The following is a 20,427-nucleotide window of genomic DNA, read 5'->3' as shown; positions in this document are numbered from 1 at the left end:
ACTTTTATTCCCTTTTACTCATCAAGTTTATGTCAGGTACAGTACTTCTTTTTATTGGTGTTCCTATCTTCTACACACAAGGAAGGCCTGGAATTCACATTTTCATGGTGTGCAGCCCAAATTTCAAGATTGCAACTCGGGTTGAACAATGACTTCACTAAGGAGATCGGCATCAGCGTGGGACCCTTACCCTGGCCCTCCCTCTACTGCCGGTGGCCCAGAGCGCACGGCCATAGTGCCTCTGCCTTCGAGAAAGTGTAAGACCATGCACATGTCCGCACCGCCCTCCCTCGTCGGTTAGAAAAGAAACCCGGATGTGCAGGGGCGGGGAGGAGTTGGCGTCTACCCATGAGGCAGTGCGCGTAGTTATATACTTTTGCCTTGGTCTGAGGCGCTCATTCCGCGCTGGGAGTCGCCGCGGCCGCCACTATTTCTGTGGCCGCCGCCTAGCGTCTTCGCGCTCCTCCCTTTCCTCCTCCTCTTTCTCCTCCTCCTTCGAGTCCCAGTCACGGCGACCTGCTCTGCTCACGGTAAGTGATCCCCCCGCCCCCGCCTCATTCTCGCTGAAGCCGGCAGCGGCTCTGCCACAAGGCTGTGGCGGCATTGCTCTGAGGGTGGCGGCTCCGGCTCGGCCCTGAGGGGGGCAGGTTGAGGGTCCGGATGCCGGCGTGTGTTGCTAGGATCGCCCCGGGAGCGGGGGAGGGGACGAACTTGGCGGCGCGGTGGCGGGTGGGCCACCATCTTGCGCCAGCCCCGGCGGGGGAGGGATCTCGGAAAGGTAGCTGCTTGGCGGCAGGGTTTGGCGGCCCTCTCAGGATTTGGCGGCCCTCTCAGGCCGTTGGCCGGGCGGGCCGCCGCCGCTGCCTCCTCACCACCCAGGGCCTGCGCGTCTGTCAGTCCTTAGCCTGGTTTTGGCTTTTCTTTCTGGAGGCAACTCCCTTTGGTCTTTTGTATATTTGATACCAATGTTTGGAGAGACCCGCCCACCCTCAAGTCTCTTCGGTCCTAAGAGACCAAAGAAGGTTCCGAACTTTCTGGCTTCTGGGCCCCTTGGGCCCCTCCTTTCAGTCTCGGTTCCCCCATCCAGATTACTGGTCATTCAGTGCTGATACCCTTGTTCTTGCCAAAGGGACTGTGCTGCTCGTTGTAGAAATCGTGCTCCATTCAGTTATTGTCTAAGAGAGAAGAGCTCTAAGGAGAAACATGGAGTTAGATACACAATTTTTTTAACAGTGAGCTTTGTGCGTTTTTCCGAGATGGAAAAATTATTTCATTTTGGGGTTTTATTCTTCTCTAGACACAGGGAGTACCTCTTGTTCTCTCAGTATAAGTGCTTTTGAAAGGAGAAATCATAGAAGAAAATGTCAAGTGAGCCAGCTTCTGCAAGCACAGGAGATCTTCATCCAAAGGATTCTTTGTTTGCAAAGATTTTTTAGTTTAGTTTTTTTTTTAAATCTGTGAACTTAAATTCTGCCTTTATTGTGTTCAAGTGTGGACTGAATTTAATGTGTTTTGTGCCATTAAATATAAAATTGAAACCAAGAAATAGAGTTTCAAACTACAAAAATCTCCTCTTAGCATTTGTGAGATGTCCTGTTTTGGGGGTTACTGTAAAAACTCAAGCTGTCTACTTAAGCAGAAACTTCACTGGGCTTATGAGGGAACTGGTTTGCATATAAAATTAAGTTAGGGCTCTGTGCCTTGGTGCTTTAACATCGGTACAAATTCCACTATAATTGCGTCTTTCGTTTGTATATTCATTGATAATTGTTCCTTTTGAGGTGAGCTGTGGAGTGTTGGTAGAACTGTTTACAAGGTGAGAAGACAGCCTCAAGGAGAACACTTTCCCTGAGGCCACTTGGTTAGGAAGTGATAGAACCAGTTCTTGAACCTAGGTCTTCTGACTTCTCCAATGCTCAGTTCACTGTATCATGCCCCGCTTCTCATGGGAATGAGGTGGTCAAAGAGAATAAGCAAGGACACTTTACCTTTAAAAAAAAAAGATATTTTTCAATTCCCCTTTCCTTTATATTTTCATTTTAAGACTTCATATCTTTTAAACTTTTTAGTATTTAAATGATATCATTATTGTTTCCAGCCAGGTTGAAATGTTGAAGAATAGCCCATTCTTCCAATAGCCCAAATTTCCATCAGAAAAAGTTGTGATGTTGAAGGGCTCCAAATTTCAGCTTCCCTGTTAACCCATTTTCCTCACTTAAGTTTTCTACTCCAGTCTGATTTCTTCAGCCCAGTGTTTTACTACCCAGCACCAGCTTTCTTCGTAAAAAAGAAGAGTTAAGTGGAAAGAGTATATAATTAAGTATTCTTGCTTCTCTCCCATTTTTTTTTTATTCAAGAGGACATTTAGAACCATACCAAAAAAAATTGTTGTTGCTGTTGTTATACTGATTGCACAGGAAAAATATTTAGATGAAAAGTGTTTTTTGTGAATAGAAAGTAATCCATAATTTTAGCGACTGGATATAGAAAACATATTGAAAACACAGTTTGTTATTTCAAAAGAAACTTTTCAAAGAACAGAGATATTTATGATATATTCACTAATTAAATATATAACCCTGAATATTTTTTCTGTCCTCCCGATTCAGAGAGGGACTTGAAAATGTTTAGTTTTCATAAGGTTTTAAATAATGACTCAGGAAGACGTGGTTTACTCAGTAATTTGTATCAAAAATGTGTTTTTGATTCATTCTCTGCACAGCAGTTTTCTTTTAAGGAGTGGTTTTATTAACCCACAATATGTCAAGGAAAATAGTGATCACTATTATCTGGATAAAGTGGACCACTTTTATTTTATTGTTTATATTTTAAGTCCTTTTACAAATAATTTACATAAAAACATAGTGAAATCAACTTTATTAAAAATTTAATAAGGATTGAAACATGGTGTACGTCTTTGTGTATATTTGGAAAAAATACATTTTGGAAGCTGATAAAATAATTCAGCTATCTTTTATTAAATAGATATGAAAGACATTTACAAAAATGTGTATCAGTGCCACTTTTCTCATAAATTTTTTGTTTTAGAATAGTTATTTTCATTAAAAATATTTATATGAATATGTAATGGACTTATTACTTTAGATAAATTAATACATATTTAATTTTTTCTCATTTTCAGTTTCTAATATGGTAAGTATCAATATATATAATCCATATAAGCAAGCTCATTTGGGTCTTCAAGTTTTAAGAATGCAAAGAGGTCCTGAGACATCGTGAGACCAAAAAACTTGAGAACTAATGATCTAGTGTACGTTATTGGTGACAGTATCTTAACAGTTTGTTGGTTTTTTTAAAGATTTTATTTATTTATTTGAGAGAGACAGAGTGAGAGCGCATGAGAGGGGAGGTCAGAGGGAGAAGCAGACTTCCCATGGAGCTGGAAGCCTGATGTGGGACTTGATCCCAGAACTCCGGGATCATGACCTGAGCTGAAGGCAGTCGCTCAATCAACTGAGCCACCAGGGACCCTTAACAGTTCTTTTTATGAACTAGAGTTTTGTTTTCTTTTAGTGTTTATATTCATCATCTTGTAATACGAGTTCCAGTAAAGAAGGTAAAGTTGAGTAAAATAATGTAAATAATTTTTCTTGTGCTTTATTTAATCTTCCTAATAGTGCTGCGAGGAAGATACTACTGTTTTTACTTTAAAGGTAGTAAAACTAAGCTCAGAAAGGTTGATTAAACATCCTATAGGTTTGGCAATCAGAAAATGGTAGATTCAAAATTCCCAGTTCTTCAGCCGCTATGTCACGTGTTTTCATCATCGTACTCTACTCTTACTTGACATTTTCTGTATTGGATAAGTTTTATTCCTATAAAATATGAAGTAATTAATAATACTTCCTGAGGCTACTTTAGTTATTAGTGATTACAGAATATCTTATGAAACTTATATAAAATATTTATTAATTAATTTGGCTTTGAAAAGCCAATTATTTGTCTTTTCTGCAGATTATGCCTTTTATATATGATGTGCAATAAAAACATATTCTTGTAGGTAAAATCTTTACCTTGACTATGATATAAAAATTACTTTGCAGAAAGTAAATTTTGTAGCACCCCACCCAAAAAACTAACATAAAAGAATATGTTTTAAAATATAAGCAATCTTTGCAAAGTATTATGCTAATGAACTTTAGCCATAGTGCCAACTAGCTACTTCCCACAAATAGATGAAATCTGAACGTTGACAGAGAAAAAAATTGAAAACCTAAATAAAATAAGGGGAAAATAGAGTTATTAAGGAAATATCTTCTCAAAATATGCCAGGACTTCATGTGTTCAGACTTTCAAAAAAATAATTCCCACAATATAAAAATTTCTTAAACAAAGAAACAAAATGGTGAGCCTAAGTTTTCCTTCTAAATTATATGTGATTTGTTCCCAAAACCTGGTTTGAGAGTTTGAATTATTTAGATGTCAGTGTAATTGTCTAAGGAATCAAGATATAATGCAGTGTTTCTTGCATTTGAGTACTGTAGCAATTAATTTCTGTCATGAGAAAACATTTTCATAAACATCTTCCTACTTAAAATGTTTAAAGTATTTCTAGAGCTCTTACACAATCATAAAAATATAATCAATAATTGATGCTATTTGAATCAACTTTAATACATTGAGTGAATAATACATTTTGATGAAACAAAATCACTGCCTACTTTTATTGCATTTTTTATGCCTATCTAAACAATGGCAAGATTTTTCTATTTGGATCTTTTAAATACCATCATTTTTATAGCCAGCCATACTGTCATTTGTCAGTTTAGTGAAGATGCATCATTTAGATATTGTCTTCCTATGTTCTTTAGTTTGTTATTAACCAGCAGCAGTAAAAGTGATAGTACTTGATGAAAATGCAGTAGTAAAGACAGACAAAAACAGCAGTACTAATATGATCCAACAGTTTCCTCTTCTGATTATTTATCTGAAGGAAATGAAAACACTAACTCAAAATTATATTTGCATTCTCATGTTCATTGCAGCATTTTTTTTTAACAATAGCCAAGACATGGAAACAACCAAAGTGTCCATCATTGGATGAATGCATAAAGAAAATTTGGTGTATAAATACAAAAGGGACTCTTATTCAGCCATAAAGAGGAAGGAAATCCTGCCATTCGTGACATGCATGGACCTTTAGGGCTTTATGCTGAGTGAAATAAATCATACAAAGACAAATACTGTGTGATATCACTTATATGTGGAATCTTTAAAAAAAAAAAAAGGAACTTATAGATACAGAGAACACATTGGTGGTTGCCAGAGCTGGGGATTAGGGATGGGCAAATTTGGTGAAGATGGCCAAAAGTTACAAACTTCCAGCAATATAAGCCCTGGAGATGTAATGTATATCATGGTGGTTACATGGTGATTGTATTGTATATTTGAAACTTTTTAGATAGCAAAATAATATATTGCTTTAGATAGAGCTCTCACACCATCTACAGTATATCTTTTCCCCAGAGGTCTATTAGTTTGAAAAATATGGGGGTAATAAGCCACTGGTAAGTGTGTTATTACTCTTGAATGCAAGTACTAGAAACCTCACTCAAGGTAGATAAAACCAAAAATGAAATTACTCCTCTTTTTAAAAAAATTTATTTTTTTATTTTTTTTAAAGATTTATTTATTTGACAGAGATTACAAGTAGGCAGAGAGGCAGACAGAGAGAGAGAGAGAGGAGGAAGCAGGTTCCCCGCTAAGCAGAGAGCCTGATGCGGGGCTCGATCCGAGGACCCCGGGATCATGACCTGAGCTGAAGGCAGAGGCTTTAACCCGCTGAGCCACCCAGGGGCCCCTTTTTAAAAAATTTTTAAAAGATTTTATTTATTTATTTGACAGAGAGAGACACAGAGAGAGAAGGAACACAAGCAGGGGGAGTGGGAGAGGGAGAAGCAGGCTTCCCACTGACCAGGGAGTCCAATGTGGGTCTCCATCCCAGGACCCTGGGATCATGACCTGAGCCAAAGGCAGATGCTTAACCGACTGAGCCACCCAGGCGCCCAATTATTCCTTCTGTTAACTGAAAGTCTAATAGTTAATTTACTTTAAGAATGGCTAGCTTCACATCAGGGAGATTCAAATTAAAACCACATTGAGATACCACCTGACACCAGTTATAATGGCCAAAATTAGCAAGACAGGAAACAACGTGTGTTGGAGAGGATGTGGAGAAAGGGGAACCCTCTTACACTGTTGGTGGGAATGCAAGTTAGTGCAGCCACTTTGGAGAACAGTGTGGAGATTCCTGAAGAAATTAAGAATAGAGCTTCCCTATGACCCTGCAATTGCACTGCTGGGTATTTACCCCAAAGATACAGATGTAGTGAAATGAAGGGCCATCTGTACCCCAATGTTTATTGCAGCAATGGCTACAGTCGCCAAACTGTGGAAAGAACCAAGATGCCCTTCAACGGATGAATGGATAAGGAAGATGTGGTCCATATACACAATGGAGTATTATGCCTCCATCAGAAAGGATGAATACCCAACTTTTGTAGCAACATGGACGGGACTGGAAGAAATTATGCTGAGCGAAATAAGTCAAGCAGAGAGAGTCAAGTATCATATGGTCTCACTTATTTGTGGAGCATAACAAAGAACATGGAGGACATGGGGAGATGGAGAGGAGAGGGAGTTGAGGGAAACTGGAAGGGGAGATGAACCATGAGAGACTATGGACTCTGAAAAACAACCAGAGGGTTTTGAAGGGGCGGGGGGGGGTGGGGGGCGTGGGGGGGGGGTGGGAGGTTGAGGAACCAGGTGGTGGGTAATAGGGAGGGCAGGTACTGCATGGAGCACTGGGTGTGATGCCAGCACTGGGTGTGATGCCAAAACAATGAACACTTATGCTGTAAATAAACAAAACAAAACAAAAAAAGAATGGCTAGCTTCAGGTATTTAAATGGTATTATCAGAATTTGAATATCTCCCTACCTTGCCCTCTCTTTCTCTACCCCAGAATCTAATGGCTTTTCTATTTTCTTTGTTGGTTTCTCTCTTGGACATTCTTTCTCCACATAGTGACTCCATCACTCTCAGGCTTATATCCTACCAGCGTATTATTTTCTTAACTTTATTAAGTTTATTAACTTTATTAAGATAAAATTCACGTGGGGCGCCTGGGTGGCTCAGTGGGTTAAAGCCTCTGCCTTCGGCTCAGGTCATGATCCCAGGGTCCTGGGATGGAGCCCCACATCGGACTCTGGGCTCAGCAGGGAGCCTGCTTCCTCCTCTCTCTCTGCCTGCCTCTCTGCCTACTTGAAATCTCTGTCTGTCAAATAAATAAATAAAATCTTTAAAAAAAAAAAAAGATAAAATTCACGTAATAGGGGCCCCCGGGTGGCTCAGTCAGTTAGGCTTCCGACTTGATTTCAGCTCAGGTTATGATCTCAGGGTCCTGGGATCGAGCCCAGCATTGGGCTCCATGCTCAGTCGGGAGTCTGATTGAGATTATCTCTCTCTCCCTCTCTCTCTGCCCCTTCCTTCCCCACACTCCCACATTCCCTCTCTAAAATAAATAAATAAATCTTTAAAAAAGTCACATAACCTCCAATTCAGCCATCTGAAGTATACAGTTTAATGGTTTTAGTATATTCACAGTGGCATGTAACCATCACCGTGGTCAATTCCCAAAAGAAACCCCATATCCCCTAGGAGTCACTTCCCACTCCCCCCGCCCAACTGTCCCAGCCCTAAGCAACTGCTACTGTACTTTGTCTTTATGAATTTGCCATTTCTTGACATTTCATGTAAATGAAGTCATACAATACATGGTCTTTTTGACTGGCTTCTTTACTTAGTATGTTTCAAGGTTCATCTATGTTATATATGAGTATTTTATTCCTTTTATGACTGAATGTTATTCCATTGTATATCATATTTTGTTTATCCATTCATCAGTTGGGCGTGTGGGTTGTTTCCACTTTTTGGCTATTATAAATAATGCTGCTACGCACATTCTGGTGTACAAGTTTTTGTATGGGCATATGTTTTCAATTCTCTCTCACTTGGAGTGGAATTGCTGTGTCATATGGTAACTATGTTTAACTTTGTGAGTGACTGCCAAAGTATTTTCCACAGTGTCTGCACCATTTCATATTCCCACCACCAGTGTATGAGGGTTCCAATTTCTCCATATCCTTGCCAACACTTGTTATTATCTGCCTTTTTGATTACAGCCATCCTAGTAGGCATGAAATGCACATAACATACAATTTACCACTTAATTATTTTAATCTATTAACATTTTTTGAAAATTCTGTAGATTTGAACTCTCAAAAGGTAGGTGAATTTTAAGTATATAGAAACTGAAGTCAAAAATATCTAAATAGTAATTATAACCATTTATACAGGCAGTCTCCAAAAACTGGATTGTATTCCAAGAGGTCTTTCATTAGTTACTTAGAATTCATTTTCCCCCCATAAGAATAGTGTATTAAATATGGACATAGTATTCCTATATGAGTCAACAGCTAAAGTGGAGAGTTCTTTGCCTGTTTTGCAAATATGCCTATTTTGGTGCCAGCTCTGAGTTGCAGAACCTAGAGACCCTCTGGAGCTGTTATTATGGAAGTTCTAAGATCCTCACTGCACCTTTTGCTGTGTATTCCATTTCTTTGAGAGATGACTTAATCTCCCATATAATTCCTTGCACTGTCACCAAAACTCTGAAATTTTGACTTGAGAGATTTTTTGTGTGTGTGTGGTGATAGTTTTGGAGGGCTTGACTTCTTTATTGGATAGTGCAACTTTAGATGAAGTTATGGTTTTAATGGCATCTGGGGATTTCTGACTTTTTAGAGCGTTTATAAATGTACCAATTGCAGCTCTTTGGTGGCTGTTACAGGCCTCAAAATCCATCTCTGCAGTCATAGACAGTGGATATGAGTTGTTTATGTAAACTACTTGTATGGTTCATACTGATTTTAGGCTATTTGTGCTAGTAGATATTTTTATTAGTAGATATTTTTATTAGCATTTAATAAAAGTGTTATACCTGAGTCTCCATAGGCTATGTAGTTGTGACTCTTAAAAAAATTGTGTTCCTGGTAGCAGTAGGTCTTTAATGCTGAGCAGGAATTGACATGTATTTATCTACTTGACATATGCATTACCTTAATTCTAGTTTAGATTTCTATTCAAATAATTGAGTAAAAGATTTGAATTGTCAAACCTCAGACAGAACTAGGGAAATTTACTTAAGTACAGAATTCACTTGAGATCCTTATGGTAGTAATTCAAACATTCATACCAATAACATCTTCAGCAGTTAAAATAGGTTTTTTCCTTTGGTCTAATTCAGCCCAAATAATTTGGAATTGAATAAAGCAAGAAAGCTTGCTTTTTATCAGTCTGAAAATAAAGACAAACGTGAAGACTCAGCTCTGTTCATCCTAGTACTTTAGATTTCTGATGACTAATTATTTACATTTTTGTTTTATAACTGAAATAGTTTTTTAAAACACATTTATTTTGTATGTAAAGAATATGCATGTATGAGAATTCAGAACACAAATTCCTGCTTTAAAGAAAATAATTCAAAATACAATTTTTGATAATGTTTAATACAACAGCTTTTTTAAAAGCCCAAAGAACTGTAGATATATTAGACTGTAACCTTCTGAAGGCAAGGACTGTGATTTATTTATCTTAATTTTTCCCTCTAGAACTGAGCACATCACTTTGAGCACAGAAGGCAATGAGTAATTATTTTTTAATGAATTAAGCTATGATGAAGTTTATCCAATTAATTTTCTATTCCTTACAGTTAGTGTTAATAAGAAATAAAAATATATAAACCAGAAGTTTTTTGTATGTGTTTTGTATGTGTTTTTCTTGTAATAATTACATTTATTTCTGAAATATGGATAATAAGTAATGGTTAAAGAGTAATGTCATTTAGCATTTCAAAATTCAGATTGACTAAAACATGTAGTACAGGTGATTACTCATATTTACACAGAGGTGCTTTTCAAAACTTAATTGTAATTTAATAATCCATCAGATTTCTTCAAATAATAAATGCTTAATACATTCAGCATTTTATTTACCCAATTTTCATTTACAATTAGGTAAAGTTATTAGCATATGTATATCAAACATATCAAACTCAAAAGGTAAGCTTTTTGTAGGAGAAAATGATTAAATGTGAATACTTTTAACAAATGCACCCTAATAGTAGTATCTTTATTTTATAGGGCAGAAAACTAAGACTTAATTTGCTCTTCTCTGGAGTCATATGGTGAGTTTGCTGGAGATCAAAATTAGAACCAAAGATTTCTGAATCCCAAGTTTCACGTTTCAATATTTGGTGTTAAAGTAGCTCATAAAATTGATGTCATTTGTTGGTGCCTAGGTGACTCTGCAACTTGATGGACGACGACAGCCCTTTTCAATCAAAAAGTAAGTATTGCTGCTGCAAATGCTACTAGTATGCATGGCTTTTGTACTGATGACCTTGCCTCATGAGGAAAGGTAAAAGAAACAGAAGTATGTACATTTAAAAATAACACTTAATAAAAAACACTTAAATTAATTAAAGTAATACTTGCTCATAGTAAAAAAGAAGAATATACAATAAAAATCTCAGTAATGTAGAATGAAGTGTTTCTTCCTGATCTCCAGAGGTGTAACTACTGTTATTGGTTTGGTATATAATCACAAACTTTTTTCTTTTTTTTCTTTTTTTAAAATTTAAATTCAATTAGGCAAGGTAGAGTACATCATTGGTTTTTGATATAGTTTTCAGTGATTCATCAGTTCAGTGTAACACCCAGTGCTCATCACATCATGTCATCCTTAATGACCATCACCCAGTTATCTATACCCCCACCAACAAACTTTTTTCTATGCATAGTCAAAAAATTTCTAAATAAGACTGTACTATATATGCTATTATGTGCCTTTAAAAATTTTTTTACTCAACAATCTTTCTGGAATATATTGACAGTGATAGTACCTTGTTAAAAAGAATGAGGAAGACCTATGGGTCAGATATGGTATCAACAGGGATACAAATTATTTTTTTTATTATCTGTATACATGAGTGTCCCTCATTTTTTATAAAATTTGGCATTGCCTGACTGCCTAGTTTCTTAATTCACTGTTTATCATGTTAAGTGCTGATGCTTATCGAGTGGACTACTCTGTATAGGAGGATACAAAAGAAGAAGAAAATAAGTTCTTCACTCTGACTTTGGATCTTACTTTGGAGTTAGAAATGTATAGTAAAGAAATAAACATTGAGAGGGGTGCCTGGGTAGCTCGGTGGGTAGAGCATCTGACTCAGTCTCAGGGTCATGAGCTCAAACTCCACATTAGGTGTGGAGCTGACTTTAAAAGGTACACATTAAGAAATGGTGAGCAGTTTGAAATCATATATAGTAAATCTTGAACTGAGTTGCATAGAATGCCAAAGTAGTAAAAGGTGGAAGAAAAATCAGGTCTGCTGGTTTATTGAGGAAGTTGTAACTGAACCAAGTTGGGAATTAAGATTTTGTTGAGTATTTGCTGGAGGTTAGGTTAGGTACCTTATATGACATTTTTCTCAGTCTACGTTGCCACTTCTATTAGGTGAATATTCTACCTAGATTAGAGGTGAGAAAACAAGATCCAAGTAAATTCTCTAGAGTCACGTGATTAGAAACGGTGCAATAAAGATTTGAACTATTCAATTTGATGTCAAGTCCATGCTCCTACAATACTTGAATAACGTGGACAGTATACGGTAATGGGGAAGAATATTTTAGATAGAATAAACACTACAAGGAAGGTCTCCAGGGGACACAATGAGGATGGTGTCTTCAGGTATTCAGAATATGCAAATGTTAAACTGTGAGTTACTCTCTTAATTATTTGACTTAGACCATTCTGTATATGTGTTTTTGAAGTAAAGTTAGAAAAGAAAGTTCATAAACTTTTGGAAGGGTGAAAAGTTTTTTGTTTTGTTTTGTTTTATGTGTTTTGTTTTATGTCTACTTATCAGTAGACCACTAAACACTAAACAGCATTATGGCAAGAAATTATTTTGGCATCCCTATATAGACAAAATTAAATTTAAATAATTTTAAAAAATAGTTGCCAATTTGTTATAGTGTTTCTTTTGTAAGCCATCCCCAAATCATTGTTTTAACACACTAATTTTGAGCCAAAATTAGAAATGACATTGAATCTAGTAAAATTACCTTTAGAAATGATTGCATTTGAAAAATAAAGGTGCTATTGTCTAAAAAGATGATTATTGTCTAAGCCAGATTCCTGGAATTATTATTTTGTTTTGTTTCTTTTTAGTTGTTCCTCCACCCACATCTCACTCCACGTATCTAGTACCACTTGTATCCATTCCCATTGCTATTATATTAATTTAGGGGCTACCTTAATACTTTTTTTAAGATTCTATTTATTGGAGAGAGAGAGAGAATGTGTGAGCACAAGTGGGAAAGGGGCAAAGGGAGAGGGAGAAGCAGAGTCCCCAGTGAGCAGGGAGTCTGACCTGGGGTTCAATTCCAGGACCCTGGGATCATGACCTGAGCTGAAGGCAGATGCCTAACCAACTGAGCCACTCAGGCACCACCCCCCCCCCCCCACAATGCTTTTTTAAAAGCAGAACAATACATGCAGAGTTTAAAAAAATAATCTGAAAGTTATAAAGTTGCATAACCACAGTTATTTGAAGGATAAAAGTGAGAGAGAGTGGTGTGCATGTGTTCTGGGCCTGTTACTCCCTGTTTTTGCAAGGAATTCACTTTCGGTAGTTTAGTTTTCTTTTCTAATAATTATTTTCATATTTCTAAATTTAAAAAACAATTTTAAGATTTTATTTATTTGAGGGGCGCCTGGGTGGCTCAGTGGGTTGATCATCTGCCTTCGGCTCAGGTCATGATCTCAGGGTCCTGGGATCAAGCCCTGCCCGGGTCAGGCTCTCTGCTTGGCGGGGAGCCTGCTTCCCCCTCTCTGTCTCTGCCTGCCTCTCTGCCTACTTGTGATCTCTGTCAAATAAATAAATAAAATCTTTAAAAAATATATTTTATTTATTTGAGAGAGGGAGAGCGAGCACAAGCAGGGAGAGGGGGAGAGGCAGAGGGAGAAGCAGACTACCCACTGAACAGGGAGTCCTGATGTGGGGCTCAATCCCAGGACCCTGGGATCACGACCTGTGCCGAAGGCAGATGCTCAACCAATTGAGCCACCCAGGTACCCCTCCATATTTCTAAAATTTTAAAACATGTACACATACTGCTGTCTCTTAAGTCATCATTTTTTTGCCATTATCTAATAATTTTTCTATCAACAGAAAATGATTTTAGTTTTCTTATGCTCACCCCTCCCTCCACATATCTCCCACTGCATTTATTTCTCAGTTTTAAATCATATTAAATGTTTTTATTATAATAATCATAATAAATATTGTTTTCACTGATGAGTATGGTACTATGGTATTAAATGAATACATTCGCTTTTCTCTTTTTTGTGTATACCCAGATATTTAGACTTTAACTTTTTTTAATTTGCTAAATTTTATTTTTTATTGACTAAAAAATTTTATTTTATGTTGACTAAATTTGCTAAATTTTATTAAAGCCTATAACCAAGTCTTCTTACACCCTTCTGTAGCCTCTTAACTCAATTTGTCTACATGGTAAAACTTGTCAGGTAATCTAACATTTTAATTTTTGAATCTGTGTGTGTGTGTGTGTGTGTGTGTCTATCTGTCTGTCTGTCTGTCTGTGGTCTCCTGGAGACATTTCTCCTGGGAGTAATATTCTCTTGCTCTGCTCTGGCTGGTTATCTAGACCTATTGAACATCTATTATCCTGGGACCTTCCTTTGTCTTTTTATTGTAGTGAATGTCATGTTTTCTGCATTCTGTATCTTTCTCCTTCTTAAGTCCCATATTTTGGTGGATTCTTCCTAAGAATGAAAGAGAGAATGGGGGTAAATTTTGCATGATGTTGGTGATCTTTATTATTTTTTTTAATATTTTATTTATTTATTTGACAGAGAGAGATCACAAGTAGACAGAGAGGCAGGCAGAGAGAGAGAGAGGGAAGCAGGCTCCCCGCCGAGCAGAGAGCCCGATGCGGGACTCGATCCCAGGACCCTGAGATCATGACCCGAGCCAAAGGCAGCGGCTTAACCCACTGAGCCACCCAGGTGCCCCTGATCTTTATTTTTGATGAAAGAATATGTACTTCATGCTTGATGAAAACCTTGGCTGGGGGCATCTGGTTGGCTCAGTGGGTTAAAGCCTCCGCCTTCGGCTCAGGTCATGATCCTAGGGTCCTGCAGTCGAGCCCTGCATCGGGCTCTTTGCTCAGCAGGAAGCCTGCTTCCTCCTCTCTCTCTCTGCCTGCCTCTCCACCTACTTGTGATCTCTCTCTCTGTCAAATAAATAAATAAAATCTTAAAAAAAAAAGAAAAAAGAAAACCTTGGCTGGGGGGTATAGAATTCTAAAATGAAAATTATTTTCACTAATACTTTTGAAAGCATTATTCTGGTGCACGCTCACACGCGCTCTCTCTCTCTCTCTCTGTCTGTCTCTCTTGCTGATTTTAGGTTAATTTTCCTCTCCAGCATTCTCAAGTCTCATGAAATATTCCTCTACTGTAGATTTTTTTTCTAGATTTTTGTGCTGGGCCCTGGTAGAACTTTTCAGTCTGGACATTTATGTCCTTTAGAACTAAAAATTTCTTTTGTGTTTTTCCTTTGATTAAATCTCCTTTCCTTTTTCTTTATTATTATTCTGGAGCTTTTATTAGGTATATTGTACCTTTTTTTTAAGATTTTACTTATTCATTTAACAGAGAGGGAGAGTACAAGCAGGAAGAGCAGCAGGCAGAGTGAGAGGGAGAAGCAGGCTCCCCGCTGAGCCAGGAGCCAGATGTGGGACTCCATCCCAGGACTCTGGGATTACAACCTGAGCCAAAGGCAGCTACTTAACTGAGCCACCCAGACGTCCCTGTACCTTTTTTTTTTTTTTAAGATTTTATTTATTTATTTGACAGACAGAGATCACAAGAGGCAGAGAGGCAGGCAGAGAGAGGGGAGGGAAGCAGGCTCCCCGCTGAGCAGAGAGCCCGACCCGGGGCTCGATCCCAGGACCCTGAGATCATGACCTGAGCTGAAGGCAGAGGCTTAACCCACTGAGCCACCAGGCGCCCCTGAATTGTACCTTTGAATTTGATTTCTAATCTCATCTATTTAGTGTCTGTATATTTTTTATCTTTTAGTTCCACCTGTGGGACAGTTACTCAACTTTGGCATTTGGGTTTTTGGGTTTTTCTTTTACTGAATTTTGACTCTTATTTTTAAACATTTTATTTTCTGAATGTTGCTTTTTATAACTTAACATTTATTTCTCTAAAAGTGCTAGTTACATTCTAGTAACTTTTACATTCTGTGCTATATCTGTTTTATTGTTTTGGTCTTTCACATTGGAGGTTTAGTCATATTTCTGGTATTCAGTGGTTGTCTATCCATATTTATTTAGGAAGCACTGAAATGCTTCCTCGGAACTCTGAGTGCTTGGTCAGTGCTAGTAGGCTGGTGGCATTCACAGTATGTTCTTTGCTTAGTTTCTTCAGGTAAGAAATGTCTAATCTTCCTGGGATGGAAAAAGCCTCACTTAAGTCCCCTGTTTTCATTCTTGCACTTCATCCCTGCTTTGCTCTGTGCCTGGTGTTTATGATCTAGTTCAGTTTTTCTAATGTATCTCCAACCTGTTGCCTCTTATTCTTAGCTTATCTCCTTTTAGTTACTGTAAAAGTTTATGGGTTTTTCAGTTACAGTTAGGTACAATCCTTTAATAGATATAATCATATTCTGTTCATAAAATTGAAACTCCTTTTGATTGGATTTATTTATTTTTTAAGTTTTTATTTAAATTCCAGTTAATATATAATGCAATATTAGTTTCAGGTTTATAGTATAGGGTTCAGCACTTCCACAAAACACCTGGTGCTCAACACAAGTGTACTCCTTAATTCCTATCACCTATTTCAACCATCATTTCCTGCCCCCAGCTCTGGGAGCCCTCAGTTTGTTCTCTATAGTTAGGAGTCTGTTTCTTGGTTTGGCTCTCTCCCTTTTTTTCCCCTATGCTCATTTGTTTTGCTCCTTAAATTCTACATGTAAGTGAAATTATATGGTGTTTGTCTTTCTCTGACATATTTCACTTAGCATAATACTCTCTAGCTCCATCCACATTGTTGCAAATGGCAAGATTCCATTCTTTTTATGGCTGAGTAATATTCCATTGTATACACATACCACCTTTTCTTTATCCATTCATCAGTCGATGGACATCTGGGCTGCCTCCATAATTTGGCTCTTGTAGATAAGCTGCTATAAACATATGGGTGTATGTATCCTTTTGAATTAGTATTTTTACTTTTTTTTCATTTTATTTATTTTTTCAGTGTAACAGTATTCATTCTTTTTGCACAACACCCAGTGCTCCATGCAAAACGTGCCCTCCCCATTACCCACCACCTGTTCCCCCAACCTCCCACCCCTGACCCTTCAAAACCCTCAGGTTGCCCCAACCTCCCACCCCTGACCCTTCAAAACCCTCAGGTTGTTTTTCAGAGTACATAGTCTCTTATGGTTCGCCTCCCCTCCCCAATGTCCATAGCTCGCTCCCCATCTTTTGGGTAAATACCTAGTAGTACAACTGCTGGATCATGGAGTAGCTCTATTTTTAACTTTTGAGGAAACTCCATACTGTTTTCCAGAGCGGCTGCACCAGTTTGCATTCCCACCAACAGTGCAGGAAGGTTACCCTTTCTCAACATCCTCACCAACACCTGTTGTCTCTTTTGTTCTTGATTTTAGCCCTCTGACAGACATGAAATGATATCCCATTGTAGTTTTCATTTGTATTTCTTAAATGATCAGTAATGTTGAGCATGTTTTTGTGTGTCTGTTGGCCTTCTGTGTATGTCTTCTTTGGAAAAATATCTATTTATGTCTTTTTTAAAGATTTTATTTATTTGATAGGGAACACAAGTAGGCAGAGCGGCAGGCAGAGGAAGAGGGAGAAGCAGGCTCCCTGCTGAGCAGAGAGCCCAATGCAGAGCTCAGTTCCAGGACCCTGGGAACATGACCTGCGCTGAAGGCAGACAATTAACTGACTGAGCCACCCAGGCACCCCTCTATTCATATCTTTTGTCCATTTTTTAATTGGATCATTTTTGGGGTCTTACCGGTTTTTTATAGATTTTGCATACTAACCATTTATTAATATTTCATTTGCAAATATCTTTTCCCATTCCATAGTTGCCTTTTAGTTTTGTTGTTTCCTTTACCCTGTAGAAGCTTTTAATTTGATGACATCCCAGTAGTTTTTTTTTGCTTGTTTCCCTTGCCTCAGGAGACATATCTAATAAGAAATTGCTATAGCTGATGTCAAAGAGATTACTGTGCTCTCCTCTAGAATTTTAATGGCCTCCTGTCTCGCATCTTTCATCCATTTTGAATTTATTTTTGTGTGTGGTGTAAGAAAGTGGTGCAGGTTCTGGGGTGCCTGGGTGGCTCATTCGGTTAAACAGCTGCTTTCAGCTCAGGTTGTGATCCCAGGGACCTGGGATCGAACCCTGCATCAGCTCCCTGCTCAGCAGGGAGCCTCTTCTCCTCTTGTTCTCCCTGTCTGTGCTCTCTCTCTTTGTCAAATAAATAAATACGATCTTTTTAAAAAAAAAGACAGTGGTCTAGTTTCATTCTTTTGCATATTGCTGTCCAGTTTTCCCAACACCATTTGTTGAGGAGACTGTCTTTTTCCCATTGAGTATTTTTTCCTTGGCTTGATTATTTTTTTTATGTTTCAAGTTTTTATTGGATTTGATTATTCTTAAAATTTATTGGCAACTACTAATAACTACTGTGGTCTCTTACTTAGCTAGCTAGCTTGATTGTACTAGTTTAGATCTTAGAGATTGAGTTGAGTTTCTTACTTTTGCTACCATGTACTGACTGCAAATATCAATTCAGTAATTAAAATTAAGAGTATTAAAGTATATCTTAAATATAATACTGTGCATTGCAAAAAAGTTATTTTAAAAAAATAAGGTGGGTTTCTCTTCTTTTGAAAATTAGGTAACTCAAAAATGGCAGAACTCTTTATGGAATGTGAAGAAGAAGAGCTGGAACCATGGCAGAAAAAAGTAGAAGAAATTCTGGATGAAGATGATGATGATGATGAGCTGATTTTTGTTGGAGAGATATCAAGTTCAAAACCAGCCATTTCAAGTAAGCATTTATTTCAATCAAGTAAAGTTTTATAAGTTGCTGTTTCTAATAGAAAAACCTGTGGGCTGTCTTATATGTCCTTGTTATTCTGTAAGGAGTTGGAGCATATAGGTCAGTAAGAATTTGTGAGAATCAGAGGGAGGATGTGGTTGGGGACTTGAGTAAAGTGAGAGGTTAAAATATCCTTTGAGAGAAAAGGGAAATGTTAACTAAGTTAACTAAAGGTTAAGATTACTATATCAGCGTTATAGGCCTTCTGAAATTGGAAATCTTAAGTTTTAGGATAGCTAAGTAGCCTGTTCACCTGTTTGTTAATTTTTCTTTTTCTTCCTTAAGCCCAAACACACCTAGAAAAGGTTTGGAATGCCTTGCTTAAAATATTAGAACAGTAAATTGGCTTGTGTTAGTCTCTGATGGGGGTTCTCACATCCAGGCAACTGCCTCATCACAGTGTCATCTTGAATTGTGGCTACAAAATGAACAGGCACTGCATGATTATACAGTCTCTAGTATATGTACCAACATGGGGTATAGTTTCTGGCCACACCCATCCAATGACTCCTGATTATCTTCATGAAGCAAGGAGGATCTGGTCTTTAGCCACTGTACTTGTACAACGCAGGCAGTTAGCACACTAAATCCTCATGGCTTTCAGGCAGAACACAGTAATTTTGTGGATTGTTAGATTTCAGTTAGAGTTAGAATTGTCATTGTGATAATATTGATGATATTGATGACACTTGTTAAAATGTCTAATAAAAATGTGCAAAGTGCACATTTTACACTTAATGTAAATGTAGTGTCTTACACTACGTGTAGTGTTTTACACTATACTACCTTTCTAGCAGAACATGTCCACTAATTGTGTAGATTGTTAGATTCTTCTGCAAAGGAACAACATACTGAATTTCAGCAGAGAAAGAGGAAATAGATTCCTTTTCATTATATTTACTTCTTTTAAGCCAGGAGAATTTAGCAAAGAATATACCCAGCATACTGGTGTTTTCTTACCTACCACGGCAGTGCATTATATTGTGGTTAAGAGATGAGTTTTTAATTTCTTGAAAGCTCTGTTCCTGCATCTCTTAACTCTAAACTTGAGATAGCACTTCTGTTCAGTTTTATCAGAGCTAGAATAATTTAATTCTCAATATCATTTCCTGTGGCAAATTGAGAGGTGCTAAGTGGAATGTCACTTCAATTATAAAATGAGGTAAATATGTTGGCATGTTTGTTGCTGATAGTGGAATAGAATATTATAATTATTGTTTCTTAGTTGCTGTGATTATTTTTATCCCAAAATATTGTGATATTTCAAAATTATTATTCAGATCATCTTATTGAAAGCATGGCAATTCAAGTTGGGTTTATATCAACTGCAGATAATGGTTAACAGTACTCAGCTAGAATAATGTGTATGAGTTTTAAGTGATTCTATAAAAAGAAAGTTGACCCCAGTGAAATTTCTTTTCTAAATGAATTCAAAATCTATGTGATTTTATTGCTGTTTTATGTGTGAGCCATAAAATTCTTTTGTCATATGGAACATGATCTAAATATTTATATAGAACTATATTAAGTTGGGGGATGGTAAAAAGTTGTGTTTGATAGACTACAGTCACCAAAAAGTACTGTAGGTTTAACTCTTTAATGGCTTGAGTAAATACTTTAAATTCTGAATGAAAACAATATCAAGTTGTTTGAGCAGATTTTTCTCCTAGAAAACTTCTGTAGTGCCTCGTCTTAGAGAACTGAATTTCCATTATCATAAAACAACCCTACTTTTGTGTGACCCTTTACTTTATAGAGTTATTCTATGAGATCTGGTTCTTTTCTACCAGGAAGGGTAAAAGGAAATTATTTTGAGGTCATATGGGATTTTTAAAATGTTTGTATCTTTTCCTGATGAGCAATTTTAGGCAAATCTCTACACTTCCAAATTTTTATTTGATTCCTCAATAACCCAGAAGTTATGGGTTGACATGGCTACAGGAGTGAGCACTGATTCATAGGGTCATATCAGGCTCAGATTGACTTTTGGTATAGTAGTAGATTTGAGATACTCTGGTAAACTCTAGATTAAATTTAGTCTGCAGTCTTCAATAGTGTTCCTCTCAGAACTCAAGAGGAGTGGTACAGATAATGTGACCAGCTTA

At 37.4% G+C, this 20,427-nt stretch overlaps 1 protein-coding gene across 12 annotated transcripts in view; it reads left to right on the top strand.

Annotated features, from left to right (window-relative positions):
• The first annotated feature begins 413 nt into the window (after positions 1-413).
• ZNF280C (zinc finger protein 280C) overlaps positions 414-20,427 on the top strand; it is a 78,823-nt gene continuing 58,809 nt past the window's right edge. For 11 of the 12 annotated variants that reach the window (XR_006816853.1, XR_006816851.1, XR_006816852.1 and 8 more), the window contains exons 1-4: positions 414-530; positions 10,224-10,267; positions 10,382-10,428; positions 18,119-18,271. Coding sequence is in view for 8 of the 12 variants with exons in the window: in XM_045995208.1 (XP_045851164.1) it covers positions 10,398-10,428; positions 18,119-18,271 (184 nt within the window). In the remaining 4 variants the exon portion in view is untranslated. Of the gene's footprint in view, positions 531-10,223; positions 10,268-10,381; positions 10,429-13,638; positions 13,678-18,118; positions 18,272-20,427 lie in introns of all 12 variants that reach the window. The other variant, XM_045995207.1, reaches the window with a different exon arrangement.

Source organism: Meles meles, chromosome X, assembly GCF_922984935.1.
Source record: "Meles meles chromosome X, mMelMel3.1 paternal haplotype, whole genome shotgun sequence".
NCBI lineage: Eukaryota > Metazoa > Chordata > Mammalia > Carnivora > Mustelidae > Meles > Meles meles.
This window is presented reverse-complemented; position numbering and strand designations above follow the sequence as displayed.